This window comes from Denticeps clupeoides, chromosome 16 (assembly GCF_900700375.1).
Source record: "Denticeps clupeoides chromosome 16, fDenClu1.1, whole genome shotgun sequence".
NCBI classification, from domain to species: Eukaryota; Metazoa; Chordata; class Actinopteri; order Clupeiformes; family Denticipitidae; genus Denticeps; species Denticeps clupeoides.
This window is the reverse complement of record NC_041722.1, coordinates 7636751-7655303: the sequence shown is the minus strand read 5'-3', so window position 1 is coordinate 7655303 and position 18553 is coordinate 7636751. Positions and strand designations below refer to the sequence as shown.

At 44.1% G+C, this 18553-nt stretch overlaps 1 protein-coding gene across 2 annotated transcripts in view; it reads left to right on the top strand.

Moving 5' to 3' along the window:
- The first annotated feature begins 1965 nt into the window (after positions 1-1965).
- The window catches only part of pde8a (phosphodiesterase 8A), a 31101-nt gene continuing 14513 nt past the window's right edge, over positions 1966-18553 (top strand). Inside the window, exons 1-3 of one of the 2 annotated variants that reach the window (XM_028957124.1) lie at positions 1966-2200; positions 15902-15958; positions 17876-18066. In XM_028957124.1, coding sequence (XP_028812957.1) covers positions 2042-2200; positions 15902-15958; positions 17876-18066 — 407 coding nt within the window. In that variant the 5' untranslated portion in view covers positions 1966-2041. Of the gene's footprint in view, positions 2201-15901; positions 15959-17851; positions 18067-18553 lie in introns of both variants that reach the window. The other variant, XM_028957123.1, reaches the window with a different exon arrangement.

Genomic DNA, 18553 nt, shown 5'->3' with positions numbered 1-18553 from the left:
CAGTTATTCCTATAATGTCTACCATATAATATCCAAAGAACTGACTTATCACAAATGGACAATGGTCTATACTTGTGAACCTTCATATAAACTGGATAGTAAATGTACATACCAATTTGGGAACTATAGATTTGCAATCTGACTGCATGTATCACACATTTTTACCATGGCATTGGTCCATTGGGATTTAACAAGTGGAAGTCAAAGTGCAAACTTGGTTTCATTCTACATGCAACTGTCCACACTCTGACCTACTCATACACTGACGTCTTGATTGTCACAAATAGTGTCTTTCACAAATCATGTTAAGGTGATCAAATTAATTAGCTCTGGCAGGGTATGAGATGTGCAGCACGTTTAATAAAAAGGGAATAATGTTGCATAAGACCCTGAGAGAAAAAGTGACACGTTTTAACAGCAAAGGGGATTTTACACACGCAAACTAAAGGCTAAATGTGCAAAACTTACAAATTAACTGCAACATGGGTTTAGCCTGGATTTCAGGGGCTGGTAATAAGTGGACTTATTTCAGGGACTGTGCCTGCGTCACAAACAATACAAATTCTGGAAATATCTGCATTGTTGTTGTTGTTGTTGGTTTGAATGCTGCCGTATTCTGACGTCTGCGTCGCTCGGACGGAGCGCTCTGTCTCCGCGGCGTTGCTGCCGTCTTGCGTGACGCTCTTTCGAAGCCGCGCGGGAAGAGCGGGCCCCGCCCCGTAGCGCCAAGCCCCGCCCCGCCGCGGCCGGCTCGCCGCTGATTGGCTCGGCGCGCCTCGTTTGCATTGACGTCAGTAAAGGCGGCAGGTCAATCCTTGCGGCCGCTTTTATTGGATCTGCTGCTGTCAAGCAGCGCCGAAGAATTGGAAGGGCGAACGCGAGTGAGGCGGACGGGGGGAGAGGAAGAACACGCGATTGTGCGGCTCGGTTCTGCCTCCGGGCGCGTCTCTCTTTTCTTTGCTGTTATTATTGTGTTTTTTTTTCTCGCCCGGAGGCGATCGCGTCGGCCGGAGGTCGGCGCCCGCCGGAGACCATCTTCTTCCGAGAGAGAGCAGCGATCCGCGGGCCTCCCTACGTGGAGCGCGCTGGGCGGGTGAATGGAGGCTCCGGCCTGATGGATGGAATGCTGCGCTGGTTGCACGGGGGAGTCTTCGGGTCGGAGCGGCTGCGGGAGGAGGAGGAGGACGAGGAGGAGGAGGAGGAGGAGGTGGTGGTGGTGGTGGTGGTGGTGGAGGAGGAGGAGGAGGAAGACTCCGCGCTGTGAATATTTCAGCCTGTTGGCGATGATGAATGGCGCAGAAGTGGAGCAAACTGCCGCGAGGAGAACCGGTTCCGGCTTAAGGTCTTGAGCCGAAGCGGCCGAGCAGATTCCGGAGAGAAGGAAAGGAGGAACGTCCCGTTAAATTGGATGGTTTTTCTTCTTCTCCTTCTTCTTCTTCGGGGTGGGGAGATCGTCATAACCCCCCCCCCCCCATGCACGGACACAACAACAACACAACAAATGGATGAAACTCTTTTGAGGAAGCAGGGGGGACGCTGACTTTGAGCCCTTGTGAAGAGTGAAAGTTGGGAATGTGTAACGCGGCGCGGTACGAGGACGAGTGCGGCGGCAGGAACCGATAAGAAGAGAGAGAGAGAGAGAGAGACGGGTCGATCATAAAGTATAACGGGGTTTCACGATCGAAAAATCGCCACTCTGGCAATAAAAAAACAACAACAACAACAACAAAAAAAACGCCGCATGTGATCCGTCCCACGTTAAAAAAAAAAAAAAAAGCCGAGAGGAAATCTGTTTCCTGGTCGGGGTGGGGGGGCGAAGGAAGATATATTATTCATGGTCTCATTGAGGGACGCGGCGCAGAGCGTTTTGCATCGAGATTGAGGGGAGGTGGGGGGTGTCCGAGGGGGACGGAATAAAGAAGAAATCGAGCAGAAACGGGGGTGATTGGAGGACGGAAGCGATTGCACGTTAATAGTGATAAAAGGAAGGGACAAAAAAAAAAAAAAAGGCAAAGTAAATTGGTGAAAGTGGCGTTGAAGCATGGGCTGTGCTTCAAGCATTCATATCTCCGATAGGGTGGTCTATCATAGTGGAAAAGAGTCCGAGGAGTCCCACTCGCCCCAGCAGACCAACACCGCCACTCAGCCATCCCAGCAGCAAGGAAATCCAGGATTACCAATTAAACCCTCCGGTTACAAGGTGAGACGAATGCACGCATGTGTTGGAGGAGGAATGGTGTGAAAATGTAAAAAAAAAAAAAAAAAAAAAAAAACCCACCCCTCCCCAGTCCTTTTATCTGTGTCCCGCTTGCGGTGTCATGCGCGGTGACGTGCGTAGTTTGGAGGGCTTTGGAAGGGCCGCGCTCACGCACGTTCCTCCCGGCTTCCCACTCGGATGTCTCCGTCCGTTCCACGTCCGATTTTGACCCGGCTCTGTTGCCGCCACCAACTTTGCATTTGAATGCAAATCTTCAGGTTTGACAGGCCAGAGATTTCGGAATGAGTTCCCTGACGGTCACAGTTCGCCGAAAAAAAGCAATTTACGAAAAGAAATAAAAAGCTAAATAATTTAGAAGGCCTCAAATCGTCCCTTCATACGATCCGCGATGTTGGAGCAACGGTTCGCTGTTCTGAGGTCGTCGAGTGCGGGGTTTGCAGTAGAACAGTCGCTTGGTAGACATCCGTCGGGATCGTGGTGCCGGGGATGCGTTGATCCTGCTCTCCTCGGTTCCAGTAACCACCCCGAGAACTGCCGCTGGGGTATCGGCCGAACCGGAGGGAGAAGTACCACAACACGTTGTGCCAGTTGCGCAAGTGTACGTATACGCGGCTTTCGCTTGCTGCTTGGCATGATGCCGATGACATTTCATTGTTGGCACATAATTAAAAGAATTAAACTGGACAGGTCTGCTTTGATGGGTACTGGTGCCCAGTCCGCCATCGGATCGGCCGCAAGTTCTTGCCGGGCCTTCGTCGGAGGACCAGCGGCACTACATGACAAACCCCGAACCAACCAGCAGCCCCTTCCTGGCGTGTCCTTATGACGACGACCCGACTGGCATCCGTAACTACGAAGCCAGGCGTTGTAGGACTTTCCTGTCCAGTCGGATACGGTTTCACATCAGAAGGCCCGAGCGTCCGTCTGTATAACCCCAAATGTTAATAAGTCGCGTTGTAATCATGCCGCCGGTTAACCGTATAGAAAAGAAGCGTTTATATCATATCGATCATCGTGGCCCGTGTTTTTCGTGGTGTGTGCCAGGCCGCCCCGGCTCACGCGCCCTCGCCAGCCGCCGCCCCTCTGTGGGGTTTGGCTCGTCGTCGCTGTGGGATACGTTTTGTTTTGATTTGCCGGAAGCTTCTAATTCCATTTAATATTCCATATAAAACCGGCACTTGTTGGCGAGGGATGTACCGTGATGCCCCCCCACCGCTGGCTGATGGGATTGTGGACGGTTTTAGTTCCCTCTGTACTGTACGTGGCGCACTGAGTGGACGGGAAATGTCCGTCCTGACCGGAGGCCATCGGGCGAAACTGGGGCAGAATAATTACCGGAGCGGCGCCGTCCTCTCTCTCCTGCCGAATTCGGGGGTTAATCACCGCTGCGGACTGAACGTGTGGCATTGGGGTCAAAGTTCAAAGTTAGCACACCGCCAGTAACCACGCCGTGACCGAGCTGGAGGGCCTGGTTTGGTTGTGCCGCAACAGAAGGCCGCTCGCATCCATTTCTTCTATTTCCGCTGCTTTCGCACGAACTCTTTTTCTGCCGCACGCGGAGCGGTGTCCGGCGGGCCGGCCGGGTGTCAAGGGCGCGGCATCTGGGCGGCGTGGTCAAGTACAAGGTCTGCCGATGGTTTTTCTTTGTCTGAGCGCATTCCAGCGGATCTCGGCAGGGATGAAGTTCCTCTAAACAGAGGAGCGTTTATCTGGCCTTGGCGCTCGGCCGCGCTCACGGTTCGTCCCGCCGGACCATCCTCGGGCCTTATCTGCCCGCATGCTCGGGAGGGAGCGAGCGGCAACACGCGGGCGCCTGAATGGCGGCGGCCCGCCGCCTGATGGATGTGACGTGGTTGATTTGGGGGGGGGGGCAGCCGGGCCTGATGAATGCGCCCGCGAAGTCTTAAATCGAGACCCGCCGGATAATTTATTCCAGAGGAGGGCACAGGCTTAGTTGGCTGATGAATTAATCCACTGTGCCGCGCAGGGAAAGTAAGAGGGGACGCATACGGCATCACCATTTTCTTTTTCTTTCGCTCCCTCTGTCCGGCTCTCTGATTCTCCCCCCACATCGCTGCTGATTATTAACAGTCATTAAAATTATTGCATTAATAAAAAATAAAAAATCTTAGATATTTCATTCTTCAGTGTGTGTGTGTGTGTATATATATATATATATATATATATACACACACACACATAAGAATTACATTTAAAAGTAAACTGTAGCAAAGAGAGAATTCTAATAATCATTTTTGCTTATTAAAATGGACACGAGTGTAACATATTATAACTCGTGTTTGCACTAGTTTAAAGTGTTATTGGGCTGATTGTAGGACTTCGTTGCATGAATTTATTTATTTGCCTTTCCGTGCTGCATGGCACCAGTTTGTTCTGTAAGTATGGAAATTGAGTCTGATCTGAGCGCAGTGCATTATAATTTGGTCCTGAGCAGTGTTCTGGGTTGGGAGGGCATGCGTTCTGCAGTTTTGCCATGTCATGCTTGGCGTTTTATCTCTACTGGCGCAGAGGTCGGAGGACGTGGGGAGAGGAAGGGGCCGAGTGTGGCCGAGAGACCCTGCCAGATGTGCGTCAGTGGTTGTCTAGTGGTTTCACTGTTTGCGATTTCTAATAAAAAACTCGCAGGATGCCTCGTCCTATCGACCGCATCGCTGCATCGTGAAATGTTAAGTAGATGTTGTGAACTGCGGTGCAGCGATAAGACTCCGATGCGAGGGTCAGTCTATCTTTTTTTTTTTTTTTTTTTTTTTTTCTGCTGTCCTGCTTGTTCGGCTCCCGCCTGGACTCCGAGGCCCTTTCTGTCTCTGCTTCAGAGATTGGCTCAGATGCTATTCCAGTTCCGCTGGCGCGGTTTCAGCCGCGCGACGTCAGAGAACACAGGGCTTTATTGAACGCTCGGGTCTGCGGGGAGGCTGAGTGAATTGTAAATGGACGGGATGGCTGACGGCGGCCTGGTATCGCTGGCAATTAAGCAAATTCTCTCGTTCCGTTTGAAAGAACGTCCCCACGTAGAAATGTGACAGGCTGAGGCTGCGGTGTTCCAAAATGGCCCTAAAATTCACCAAAACTCAGATTAAATGAATAATTCTGTTGAAAGATGCATATGTAAGATGAAAATTTTGTATAGGTTATTACGATTCTGCCACACAAATATGTGGTCACCAACAGTTTTTTTGTATATTTAGCATTTTCTGTTTTAATGTCCTGCCCCATCTTTTTAAAAAAAATATATTTTTTATGTAAAAAAACTGCAGGTTTTCTGGGTTCCGTTCATGACTTTGACAATACAAAAAGAAATCCTGTCACATGGAGAACAAATCTCCTAATTGGGGAGGGGATGCACTTCATACCACTTCAGGGAGCCTTATTTTAATGCAATGACCAAAAAAAGCACCGTTAATGTGGTTTCTTTTTAAATAAGACAGTAAGCCGAATATTTAGTGTCTCTGAGGGAAAGTATAACCGGAGCCGTGTGGTCCTTTTGGCCATTTTTGCATTCATTTTCTGAAATCACGTTAATTGTAATTCCTGCTCCTGCTGCTAATGTGCTTATTCTCTTAATGCCATTGACTGAATCCAGACCCTGACCTCAGCCATGTAACAGACTTACAGTCACACAGTTATAAAACTCGAGCAGATTAGAAACTCTTGGTTTTTTTTTTTAACATTTTTCTTGCTTCACGTTTCATTTTGCTGCATTTTTATTGTTGTACAGTGTTTCCTTTTATGAATGAACAATACCTTTTTAGGATCACAGCAGGGGAATGCATGACAAAAATGGCAGAACTATTATTAGTTTTTAGTCTGTTCGTTACTGGTTAGAAGCTGGAGAGTGAAATCCGCTGAGTTTTCTGTCACCTCCTGGGCCGATTTGCCTAAAACACACACACACACACACATACACACAAAATGATTAGAGATCATTCTTGTAAGGCTTTATTCTTATTTTATAGTTTCATCATGTACTATTTGAAGCCTGTTAACGTTTTAAATACACAGGCATTTAAACTGTAATATTTATTGTGAGTGCTAAAAAGATAAAATTATGATTGTATGTTTATGATTGTATTATGATGTATTCTGTGTAGTGGGACATTTTTCTATATATTTTTTGCTCATGGTTTTGAAGTTCTTCTGTATCCCCCGAAGTGGTAAGAGACAAGTAAGGGTACACACTGTTCTGTGTCGTAAAGTTCACAGAACAAGAATAAAGGGTTTACTATTCAGTGACGTGGGTTTGGGACTCTGTGCTGCAGGGACGTAATTATTAAAGAGCACATTTTGTTTTTTGCTTAATTTCATGTCTAATGCTTTGAACAGACTGATAAATCCAATCCAGAAGAAATCTGTTGACCTCGAAGTACAGCATGATTTAGCACTTGATGTGCGTTGGCTTTACATTTAGTCTGGAACATAACTGGTGAAGGTAGAATATTGAACCTACTGAATGGAGGAAAGCCAGATAAGGTCATCGTACGTTAGGAACCGACCTTGCTGTATTCGGAATAGTCCTCTGGAATAAAGATGTATTCAGAGACTTATTCCCTGAAGGTTGGAGCGTTTGAATCATGGGATGGCATGTGATTGTCGAAACTGTATTATTCAAAAACAAGGCACCACAAGTGTTTACTTTGTAGCCAGGCCTCTGTTCTTTTTCACAAGTGGGGTGGATTGTGTGTCGGACCTAACATGACTTAAGCACTTTTATCTTGTTTTTTTTTTTTTTTTTACATTGGTTATAGTGTATAGGCTTTAGGTTTCATACGTGCAAAATTAGTGAATGATGACTATTTTAATATCAGTATTTTATATTAAATATATTAACATTTGACCTCTTCATATATTGTGCATTTCCAGAACAAAATATGAAATGGAATTATTTCATTACTGCTAACAGTGTTAATTAATCTGAAAACGAAGCGTATAAATGTTAACCTTGACATCCTCCTATAGTTCCAGCCTGGTTTGCTATTACTGAAAAGCAAAGCAAATGTCTGTAGTGCTGCTCATGGTTGCAGAATTGCTTTGGTCGGTTTTATGATCAAGGTCGGGTGAAAATAGTTTATGGTTTCCAGATTAGTCACCAACATAAACCCTTTAATGTTAATGGTGTTTTTTTTTTTTCGCGCAAAACTTCCTGTTCCTTCACAATCACTTGCACATTTCATGGGTGGTATAAGGCCAGGGGGTCACATGGAGGTAGTCTGGATGTGGACAGGTTGGCTCATGCTTTGTGAGTGGATGCTTCCAGAAAATTTGCATTTGCTGCACAGATTTTGGGCAATAACCTGGTTATGGAGTAGAGGATCCTGATGTTGTCTGAACTGCTGGTTATGTTAATTCTACAAATCTAAAGTTGATCCTTAATAGACATATAGAGTTCCGCTTCATTCAGGAACACATGAAAAGAGAAATCATGAATTTTAGTATTAATGCTATCCAAAGATATTTAATTAGACTTATAAGTAATTAATTATTTCATCCCCTACCAGCCCAAAGTTTGGACGCACCTAGTCTGTGGTGGTTGTGGAGTCATTTTGAAGTATCATTGCAAGAAACATATTAAATTTTTGTTTTGGCTGCTTTATTCACTATAGTCATCATCTGCTTGAGATGATTTGCTCTTTAACATGAGCAAATGATAAGAAAGAGTTCAGCATTAATGTTTAGGACTGTTGGAAACTGTCCCTGTTTTCTAAGGTGGTGGAGAGAAGCCAAGCATGTGAAATGCTGCCATCACAGAAAGATATCTATATTTTTTTGGTTTTTGCTTTTTTGGTTTATTACATAACCTCATGTGTATTATTTTCATAGTCCTGTGTCTTCAGTTTTGTTCTGTAATATAAAAAAACGCAACAGCCAAAAATGAGTAGGTGCATCCAAATGCAGTTTTCAAAGAAATAAATACGTTGCATTAAAGTTTATCGTTATCTTTTACCGATTAGCTTCTGAATTAAGCTTCTCCAATTAGCTCTTTAATGATTTCAACTGGTCCTAATAATGAGGAAAAGCAATGCAAATTAAATACAGAACTCAAACTCTCTGATTGGTCGTGACAGATGCCAATCACTGCTGGTTGAATCACACCAATTTACACATCAGCCTGTTGAAGTTAATTAACAGTTTTTGATGCCAAGAACATTAATTTAGAACGTGCCTAATGTGTGGATGCACATTTATTAGTCCAATGTCTGCTTTTGATGCTGTGGTCAGGTACCCACATAATGTTTTCTCGCAGACTGAATAATTAATGTTTTATGGCAACATTTTTTTGACTGCAGTTTTGTCTGCTATTGCTGAGGTAGAAAGTACATTGACATGCTACAATGCAGTATGCAGTCGCTAGTAATGAAATATTAAGTGCAACGAACAGTCAACATTTGTCTAGAGGGTAAATCCAGACTTCAGAATTTAAAGTGACACGCAATATATCAGCATCAGTGTAGCAAAACGGAGCAAAGGTGATATGAGACCCAAGGAAACTGCCGTTTTTCTCCACTAAACTCTTTTATTGTGGCCCAGTTTCATCAGGCAATTCCTTCGCACATGCGAACATCGTGGTTAAAGCTTAGATGCCATTTATTTTTTGGCCATAAAAAAATGTTCATGTTTCAGGGACAAATGAAATTCTGAACTAATTCAAACTGGCAGGTTTCTTATTTAACTGTGAATTGAATTCTATGATGTCGGGGTGCCGTGCACGGCCAGCACTTGGAATGAAGGTGGGCCAGAGACAGGAGTGTTTGCCAGCGCTGCCAACCAATCAGAGAGCTAGTTTTGTGCCAAATTGTACCAGAACTTGAGAATATGTGGCGTGGCGGATGGTGACGTGACCTCATGCCTCCAAGGTCGTGAGGACTTTGCGTAGGTTTTCCTCCAGGTTCTTCCATCATCCCACTTTCGTCCATGGTCCCAGGATGGCCTCTAGCAGCCGAGACCTTTAGTAGGAACCGGCGGTAATGAATGGTCAGTGTGATATTTTTTTTTTTTTTTTTTTTTTTTTTTTTGGTGCAAATGAAGAAATGGGACAATTTGAGTTCACGAGACATGATCGTGAGACATGATAGGTCATTTTGACAGTTTATAATTCATCAGCTCTACGTTTCAGCTTTAGTGCACTTTATATGGGATACATTGGATCATAGTAATGTAATGGAGGTGCGTAATTTTGAGCGACTGACCATCTTTGTCAAGGTCCAGGTTTTGCAGCTAGAAGTCCTGGTCAAAGCTTCTCCAAAGCAGCTGGTCTTTTGATCTATTTTCAGGAGTTAGTAGCATGCTAGCAATGCTAGAAAGGGGTCTGAACCCACAGTGGCTGCATAGCTGGAGGTTGCTAGAAGGACCGTGGAGAAATGCAAGATGTGCATTCATGTTAATTTGTCACGTACAAGCTACGTGAAGGCACACCACACACACACACACACACACACACACACAGACACACACACTTGGCAGTATTCCCTTATGGTAGTCACCTATGTTGACTGGATAATGCACATAAGGGTCAGGAACGGTTCAAGTTCAAGGTGCTTGCATGGCCTCGACTGGTGGAACTTTTCAAAGTTCGTTGGTAAACCGCTTGGTAGGAGAAACCGACTAAACATTTTGTTGGTGTGTAATGAATTGTTACCCAGACACAATCTTTAATTAGGTTTTTACAAACATAGAACTTCAAAATGGGAGGAACCTGATGATTGACTGCTCGATGCTTACTCATTCTGGATGATTTCGACCGACGCCCATCTGTAAGCACAAATATCATCAAAGTCGGTGTTTTTCCTCGTTTTATCTGTTTGATTATGTAAATCCTCAAACATGCTAGTGGGCAGGATTTTGGACTCTGAACTGCCCTCTAGTGTCTAGGATGTGTTTCCTAACGCTGACGCAAGCATAGATGACGTGTGGTTCATTGAAACGTTTGAAATTAACGTCCTTTTCACAAAAAATAAAAAAAAAATTCCCCCTAACGCCTCCCACATGCTCCTCGGGTCTCTGAATTCCACACCTAATGTTGTGTAACACTGTAACAGTCTAACAGCTATTGTCTGGCTTTTCTTCTCAACGTGAACTTGGCTGTGTGGGACGGTGGCGTTTACGGCGCTCGTGGCTATTGTCTGCACATGCACACCACCACTCTAGTGAGGAGCATTGTCGCCTCTCAACTCGGCGCTGCAAGGTTTAGGATTGGGTTGGCATTAGGGCGGATTGATGCATAATCTGGATAAGGCCAAAAATACCTTGAAGGAGACCAGGAACGGGCAAGACTTTCTTTCAAGGGATGTGTTTTGTACGCAGATCATTAATGTAATTGGTTGTATTTATTTATGATTGTGTCTCTACATCCTTTGTATGTGAGCCGTTCCTCCTTCTGATTTATTTATTTATTTGTCTATCTGTTTGTTTGTTTGTTTATTTATTTATTTATTTATTTGGGGAAAATTTAATGAACCTTTCCAACTGATTCGGGCAACTTGATTGCTGGTCTGTTTTACCTGCTTTCTGATTTTGCAGGACATTACAATAGGATGAGGTTTAATTCCATTATTCTTCTGGTTTTTACACTCCGAGGCTGGAACGGGGTTTAATAGACCTAATTCAGACATTTACAGAAGCATTGACTGACTGATTCATTTGGAAATGCAGGAAAGACACAGATTTAAACCTTGGGAAGAGGGGGGAGGGAGGAAAAAGTAAACCGGTTCTGCTTTGTGATGTTATCTGGCTCTCTCTCCGATACCTTATCAATGTTCTGTGCGCATTTCAAATCGTGTTTAAACACAAGTTAGAAGCAACAATGAGGTCTGCACGTATGTAGAGTCTCTTGAATATGCGTAATAATTATCGCAGCGTTGTGTTTGCGCATGTTTTTTATCTAGCGAGGTAAAAGATAAACTGGCAGACGGACTGAGGGTCAGTGTGTTCTCGCCGTGAGCTTAGCGTACTGTAACTGGGCACATGATAAAATAAAGGAATTGGATCTTCCATTTTAAAACAAACTTCCACTGCTGGGAATGACTTTGGGAGCCCTGGGAATCCATGCAACATACAGTGGGTGCCGAAAGTATTCAGACCCTCTTAAATTTTTCACTCTTTGTTATATTGCAGCCATTTGCTAAAATAATTTAAGTTCATTTTTTTCCTTATTAATGTACACACAGCACCCCATATTGACAGAAAAATACCGAAATGTTGTCATTTATGCAGATTTATTAACAAAGAAAAACTGAAATATGATATGGTCCTAAGTATTCCGTATTAAGTAGAAGCACCCTTTTGATGTAATTCAGCCATGAGTCTTTTGGGGAAACACCTGGATTTTGGGATCCTCTGCCATTCCTTCTTGCAGATCCTCTCCAGATCTGGCAGGTTGGATGGTAAATGTTGGTGGCCGGCCATTTTTAGGTCTCTCCAGAGATGTTCAATTGGGTTTAAGTCAGGGCTCTGGGCCATTCAAGAACAGTTGTGGAGTTGTTTTGAAGCCACCACGTTGTTATTTTGTGTATGCTGAGGGTCATTGTAAACCTTCTGCCCAGTCTGAGGTACATAGCACTCTGGAGAAGGTTTCAGTCCAGTGGTAGTAACACACTCACCTATGAACCAGTAACCCCACTTACTACCATTGTGTCCCTGAGCAAGACACTTAAACCTAAGTTGCTCCAGGGGGGGACTGTCCCTGTAACTACTGATTGTAAGTCGCTCTGGATAAGGGCGTCTGATAAATGCTGTAAATGTAGTCCAGGATATGACCTGTACTTGGCCACATTCATCTTTCCCTCGATTGCAACCAATCGTCCTGCAGCTGCAAAACACCCCACAGCATGCTGCTGCCACCACTATGCTTTACTGTGCGTAATGTATTGGACAGGTGATGAGCAGTGCATAGTTTTCTCCACAGATACCGTTTAGAACTAAGGCCAAAACATTCTATCTTGGTGGCATCAGACCAGAGAATCTTATTTCCCACTACCTTGATGTCCTTCGGGTTTTTTTTAGCAGACTCCATGCAGGCTTTCATGTGTCCTGCACTGAGGAGAGGCTTCAGTTGCCATAAAGTCTAGTGGAGTGCTGCAGTGAGGTTTAACTCTTGGCTGGATGGCCAGCTCTAGGAAGGGTTCTGGTCGACCCAAGCATCTTCCATTTAAGGGTTATGGAGGCCACTGTGCTCTTAGGAACCTTAAGTGCATCAGAATTTTATTTTATTTTTTTTAAACCTTGACCAGATCTGTGCCTTGCCACAATTCTGTCTCTGAGCTCTTCATGCAGTTCCTTTGACCTCATGAGTCTCTTTTGGACTGACATGCATTGTAAGCTGTAAGGTCTTATATAGCAGGTGTGTGGCTTTCCAAATCAAGTCCAACCAGTATAGGATCAAACACAGCTGGACCCAAATGAAGGTGTAGAACCGTCTCAAGGAGGATCAGAAGAAATGGACAGTACCTGAGTGTCCCAGCAAAGGGTCTGAATACCTAGGACACAATTCTTGTGTTTTTCTGTCAATATGGGTTGCTGTGTGTACATTAATGAACTTAAATGAGTGACAAATTTAAGGGGGTCTGAATACTTTCCGTACCCACTGTACTTTTTAAGTCATATGTGATGTCTCTTATTTAGTTTATGTTTTGTGAGTATGCTAGAATTTTATATATATATATATATATATATATATATATATATATCAGAATATATAGCAGCCTGTTTAGACCTGGCTCATTTGATACACTGTGCAGATTCGTTGGACTGCAGGACTGCAGGCTTTCTTTTTTTAACGTCGTCTCACTTGGCTGCTTCACATCGACTTTGTAGCAGTTGTCTGACATTTTCAGCGGTGTATTTAGGACACCAATCCATGATGGCCTACTTATGAGAGTGGTGACTCACGTAAAGTCTTCTGCTCCACTGATGACATACTTGGTCACGCTGCGTAATGCTTCTGGATGCATACATCACCCTGCATTTTCTCTCTGCGCAGTATTTTGCTCATCGTATTGCACTTTTATTACCGGTGTCTTTTGTACCTTCCTTAGTCGCATTGTCTTAGTCGTTTTAGTCATTGTTTTGCTACTATGGTCCCCAAATACCGTGGAATATTTATTCTTTCTTTCATTAATTGTATTCCATTTCCACATGAAATATGACCTGATCATTATCTTGTTGCTATGCGTTTGTGTGATTTGTCTGGTTTGAAACTGAGGCAACAGTTCTCTTGCTTTGCCGGTTTTAATGTCGGATGTAGTTTGGGTGAAAGCGTGGAGTGGCGTCTTACTGCATCCTATGGAAGATTATACCCCGACTGTATATTAATTAGGTCATGATCGTCGTTGATTCATCTTCCCTTCTGAGTTAACTCAACTGTTGTGAACGCTGTTTATATATGTGTGTGTGTGTGTGTGTGTGTGTGTGTGTGTGTGTGTGTGTATATGTATTTTCAAGCTTTTTATAAATCCATATTTTTACAAAGTATTACACCTACCCATACGTAAATGTCTTTTAGAAAAGAAAATATTTCACACTGGAGGAGCTAAAAGGTGACCCCTGAATTTTCTTAAACTGAAAAATGTTCTCTTTAGTCGGCTAAACCTGTTCACTTTACCCACGTGACCTTTTTTTTTGTGCGCGTGTTTCATTAAAAAAAAAAAAAAAACTGCCTCAACGATATACAGTCACACACACACACACACACACACACACGCTCGCTCGCACACAACTTATTTGCTTACTGACTGACTTAAGTGGGGCAGCCTAGAAACCCTTCCCTTCACTAATGCGTGCCAACTTACGTCAGCACGCCAGCGCGGCGTGCCAGAGGAGCTGCAGGTGATTGGCACTTAGCGCTTTTGCTCAGCTGCACGTTTCCCAACAGGGGTTGGGCTGCGCACGAGAACGCGAGGCAGACGTCCCAAGATTCCAAGCGTGCTGGTCCCTTTGCCATGGCTAGAGAACTGTTTACCCTTTTATATGTGTCTCTGCTGACGTCTGCTCGCTGAACAATGTCATCCAATTTCCTGTTTTTCACTTTGGTGGAAAGCCACTCTCCCAGTTTATATGAAGGGCTTTTTGTGGCGAGGAGATCCATAGGACCGGATGCAGGCAGTAGACAGGATGCGGGGTTAAAGGCAGCGTGGCTAAGTAAATACAGTAGGTGCATAGGATCCGACCCCTGCCACCCGCATCAAACCCGCAGCGCGCGCCAATCCCCCCCAGTCGGCCTGCGCGTCACCCGCCGCCTGTAACGGAGTCGTGACGTCTGCCTACGAATGACCTGCATCTTGCTGCGTAGCTGCATGCATAAATGAAATTTCCCTAAAGTAGCATGAAGTCCACTGCATACCCGGCAGCCATTATCAACACATTCGCATTCGTCCTTTTTTTTTGTATTCCACTCGAACTTTGCATGCATTGCATTTGTATAGTATGGTGCCAATTCCCCACATGACGTCTGTTGGTCCTCCGTTGTCTTTGGTGCAGTGCGAAAAAAGTTGCCTGTGCACCTCCCGGCAACAGTAATCGTTGTGCTGTACTCACGGGTCTCCGTTGCTGCATTTACATTTACGGTATTTACCAGACGCCACTCACGGTCAGTGGTCACGGGGACAGTCCCTCGGAAGACACTCGGGGTTAAGTGTGTCGTTCGGGGACACGATGTAGTAGTAGTAGGTGGGGTTTGAACCTGGGTCTCACCCAATAGGCTGCTAGCAATCGCTGCATGCGGTTTAGGTTCCCGGCTGCATTATTACAGGAGGAATGTATGGCGTTAGCATGGCAGGCTATTTCTGTTATGCAACACATGCCAGAGACTGGCTCTGTCGGCATCAATTACGGGGAAAAACCACTCTGCTCCACCAGGGCACGTTGTTCTGCCCAGCTTGGCCTGTGGCGAAATTCAATACGTCAGGTTTCTGACCCTCACAAGCATCGGCAGGCTCACCAAAATAATTCCACCACTGCCTTTATAACCACGTACAAACTTTTACATTTTCTTTTAGCTTCGCACTTTCCAATTACTGAAGAAAAATGGCATAAAAGTATCCGTCTTGTACTGATCTGTCTGCGTGTGAGTGTTTTTATAAAGGCATGATGAACCGTACTGTGAACTCTTGCAGCCAAATCATTAGAATTTCTTTATAACATTTTAACGTTTAAAAATTGATTTTTTTTTTTTTTTGGGGGGGCACAGCCACACCCAACACCGTTTCTGGATTCCGTTGTCCCATTGTTCCAAGTAGCTTTTCAAAATGGCTTAAAGTATTGCAAGGAGGAGGAAAGAATTTAAAATCCGACCTTAATTTCAAATTCCACTCCAAGTGCCTCTCACGTGCCCGGATTGTTTACCGAGAAGAGGAATTCTGGAGGGGTGGCAGTGCGCAGGGGGATTGGTTGCCATAGATACTCACCCCTGTGTGAAGCTCCATCAGGAGGAAGGAAGCTAAATTATATGCAGACAGAACGCTCCTCTCATTTGGAGCAAAGTTTGATAGGTGCACATGTCTGTCTTTTTTAGAGTTTTAAAAACTTTGTATTATTAGTCATAGTTTTCCATGTCCATCTGAAAAAGGTATTTTGTGTGTGTATATAGTTATTGGTAAAAAAAAGTTTTTGTACTATGTATTTTAATTGGTTTATTTTTATTGCAAAGCACTAAATCGTTATATGTTTCTGTTTCAGACCACATTTACTGAGGTGCAGTTTGGACCAATGAAGTTATTCAAAGATCAGCTTCAGGTAGAATATGTTTTTTACAAATAAACAAATTAATTCATAGAAAGCCAAAAATACCAAGGCTGTGTGTGCAGAACTATTAGTGCTCGTTGCATCTACTTATCGCATCCCTGCTGTTTTTATTATTGACTAGAAAATGCTTATGCTGGAACTATATTTGTAATTTGTCAATCAACTGTGATCCCAGAACATGAAGCATCTTACATAAGCACCTACCCATCTGATGGTGTAATCCACCCCGTTTTTTGTTTCATTGCTAGCTATTTCACAAATTCCCAGCAGTAGAAAGAAAGGGACCCTTTTTAACAGCTGCATGGAGAGCAGGGCACCGTACTGTATGGTTGCCATGTCAACGGTCCAAACATGCACGACAATGAGCATGCCATAAGAAACAATACCTCTTATATGAGGGGGGCCACAGACGTCCTCAGGCACTGAATGCGTCTTTATGGCCCGGGTACTGCCTCTCTCGTCATGTGGTGGTGACCCAGGGATAGCAGGGAAAGTTTTATTAATTTTATACATTTTATTTTGCACGTTTTCTGGAAGTTGGGAGTTTTGTCGCCTGGCCTGCATGATCATCCTTTTTTTTCTGGTTGCTGGATGTTTTGCCATTTACATCTGTAATCTGTGGAATGCTGCATTTTTTTTATTCTTTTTTTTTTATTTAATTTTTTTTTTTTTACCTGTTTTACATCAATGCTCTTTGGTTTAATCACAGTAGGAAAATGAAACCAAGAGATTTCCCTTTCCTGTTTTTGTCATTCTGAACTCACAGCTGATCCTGCCATTCCTTCCTTACTCACGGGATCTGGCTGCATTTTTTTTTTTTCCTGCAATGATGTTTTCTAGACATTTGGTCTGAAAATGCTGTAGTCACATCTCTATGCAAAAGCGCCTGTCCCTTTAATCTTGTTGTTAAACATTTAGCCAATTTATTATTCCAAATTTTTTTTCGGTATATACTGCATTTAATATTTTTCTGTAATGTGTTTTTGTAAGAAATAGCTGCAGTTTTGATCCGAAGAACCCCTGTTCTTAATGAAATATAATATGCCTCTTTGTTTCACGTTGTGCTGGAATGTGTCTGCTGAGAGAATTCCGACTCTCTTTTAACCGCACGTCAGCATGGATTTGTGACATCATCCTGCACACACCGTGAACATTCTTGTGTGAGTGGCTGAGTGCGTATTTACGACGCGCACCGGTTTTATCAGCGTATCTGACTCTCCCAGGTTCACGGCTTCTCCCCTCTCCAAATACCTTTACATGGGAGCCGGCGGCTTTTAAAGGGACAGGCCGCGCTTATCGCAACGTCAGTGGTGTCTCCGGGCTCCGGGTTTCAGGCCGGGCCCTCCTGCCTGTTGCGGTGCACGTGGAAAAAGCTGGACGCGCGCTCCACACCGCTGACCCAATTCGCGGTGACGTTTGTTTGAGTACGAATGACTCACGAATTTGGTGTCAGTGCCACGGGTTTCTGGAGGGAGGCCGAAAGCGCTCGGCTCGTACTTGTGCGAGCGAGCTGGTTATGTTAGAGCGCTTTTAACATAGGCCCGGTTTCCTCTGGGGCTGCGGCACCTTGTGCCCCAGCCGCTGGAGCCCGGGCGACGGACGTTGGTGCCAGCGTGTCCAATAGTTTAAATCGCTGTGTTGGCCAAAAGAGCAACTGACGCACAAGACATGACGCGTGGCGGGAGCCAGTCACAATCAATCTCCAGGACATTTAGTGTGACAGATTGCCAGAGCTAGAGCCTCGTGTATTTTCATGCCGTTTGCACAGTTCTCAGGGTGCCTTTTTTTTTTTTTTTTTTTTTTTTTTTTCCCTGATACAGAAATATAACAATCTGACTATTATTCACAACAGTTTTTTTTTTTTTTTTTTTTTTTTTTAATTAGAGAAAAACTTCTGCTTTTGAACAGGTACTTTTAGTGTTTGCCAAAGAAGACAGTCAGAGCAATGGCTTCTGTTGGGCCTGTGAGAAAGCCAACTTCAGGTGCAGTGTTGCTCGAACCCCCGAATCTGCGCTCGAGTGCTTCCTGGAAAAGCATCATGACCTCGTAATCATCGACCACAGACATTCCCGATACTTTGACGCAGAAGCGCTATGTCGGTATGTTCACCCACATTCTGTTTTTACTTTAGCCTCTATAAAAATGATGTTTTATAGAAAAATTGATTTGTAGTATTTGTGTTTCCTAAATTGTGTTTGCCGTTCATTTGTTTAATATACCCATGCAAAACCTCAGTCTTTTTTATGTATATGAGCAGTCAAAGGAAAGGATTTATTAAAATAGTGTGTGTAATGCACCCTCATTTTATTATTTTTTAAGTCATGTAAACAGTGGAAATCAGACACAACCAGACAAAAAAAATACACTGTACCATGTGACTCAGTTCAGTGTTTTGGGTGCATCATCTGGAGGGGGGAAAAGGTGGGAAAAATCTATCTGGTCTTGTATATATATATATATAAATGACCAGGTCATCTCCCCCATCACTCCCTGTCTGAGCCTCCTCCAGACTGAGCCAGACATAGTCTTAAATATGCGTTATAGCAATCTTTAGTCTTAAATAATGATTTTTTTAAATTGATGAAC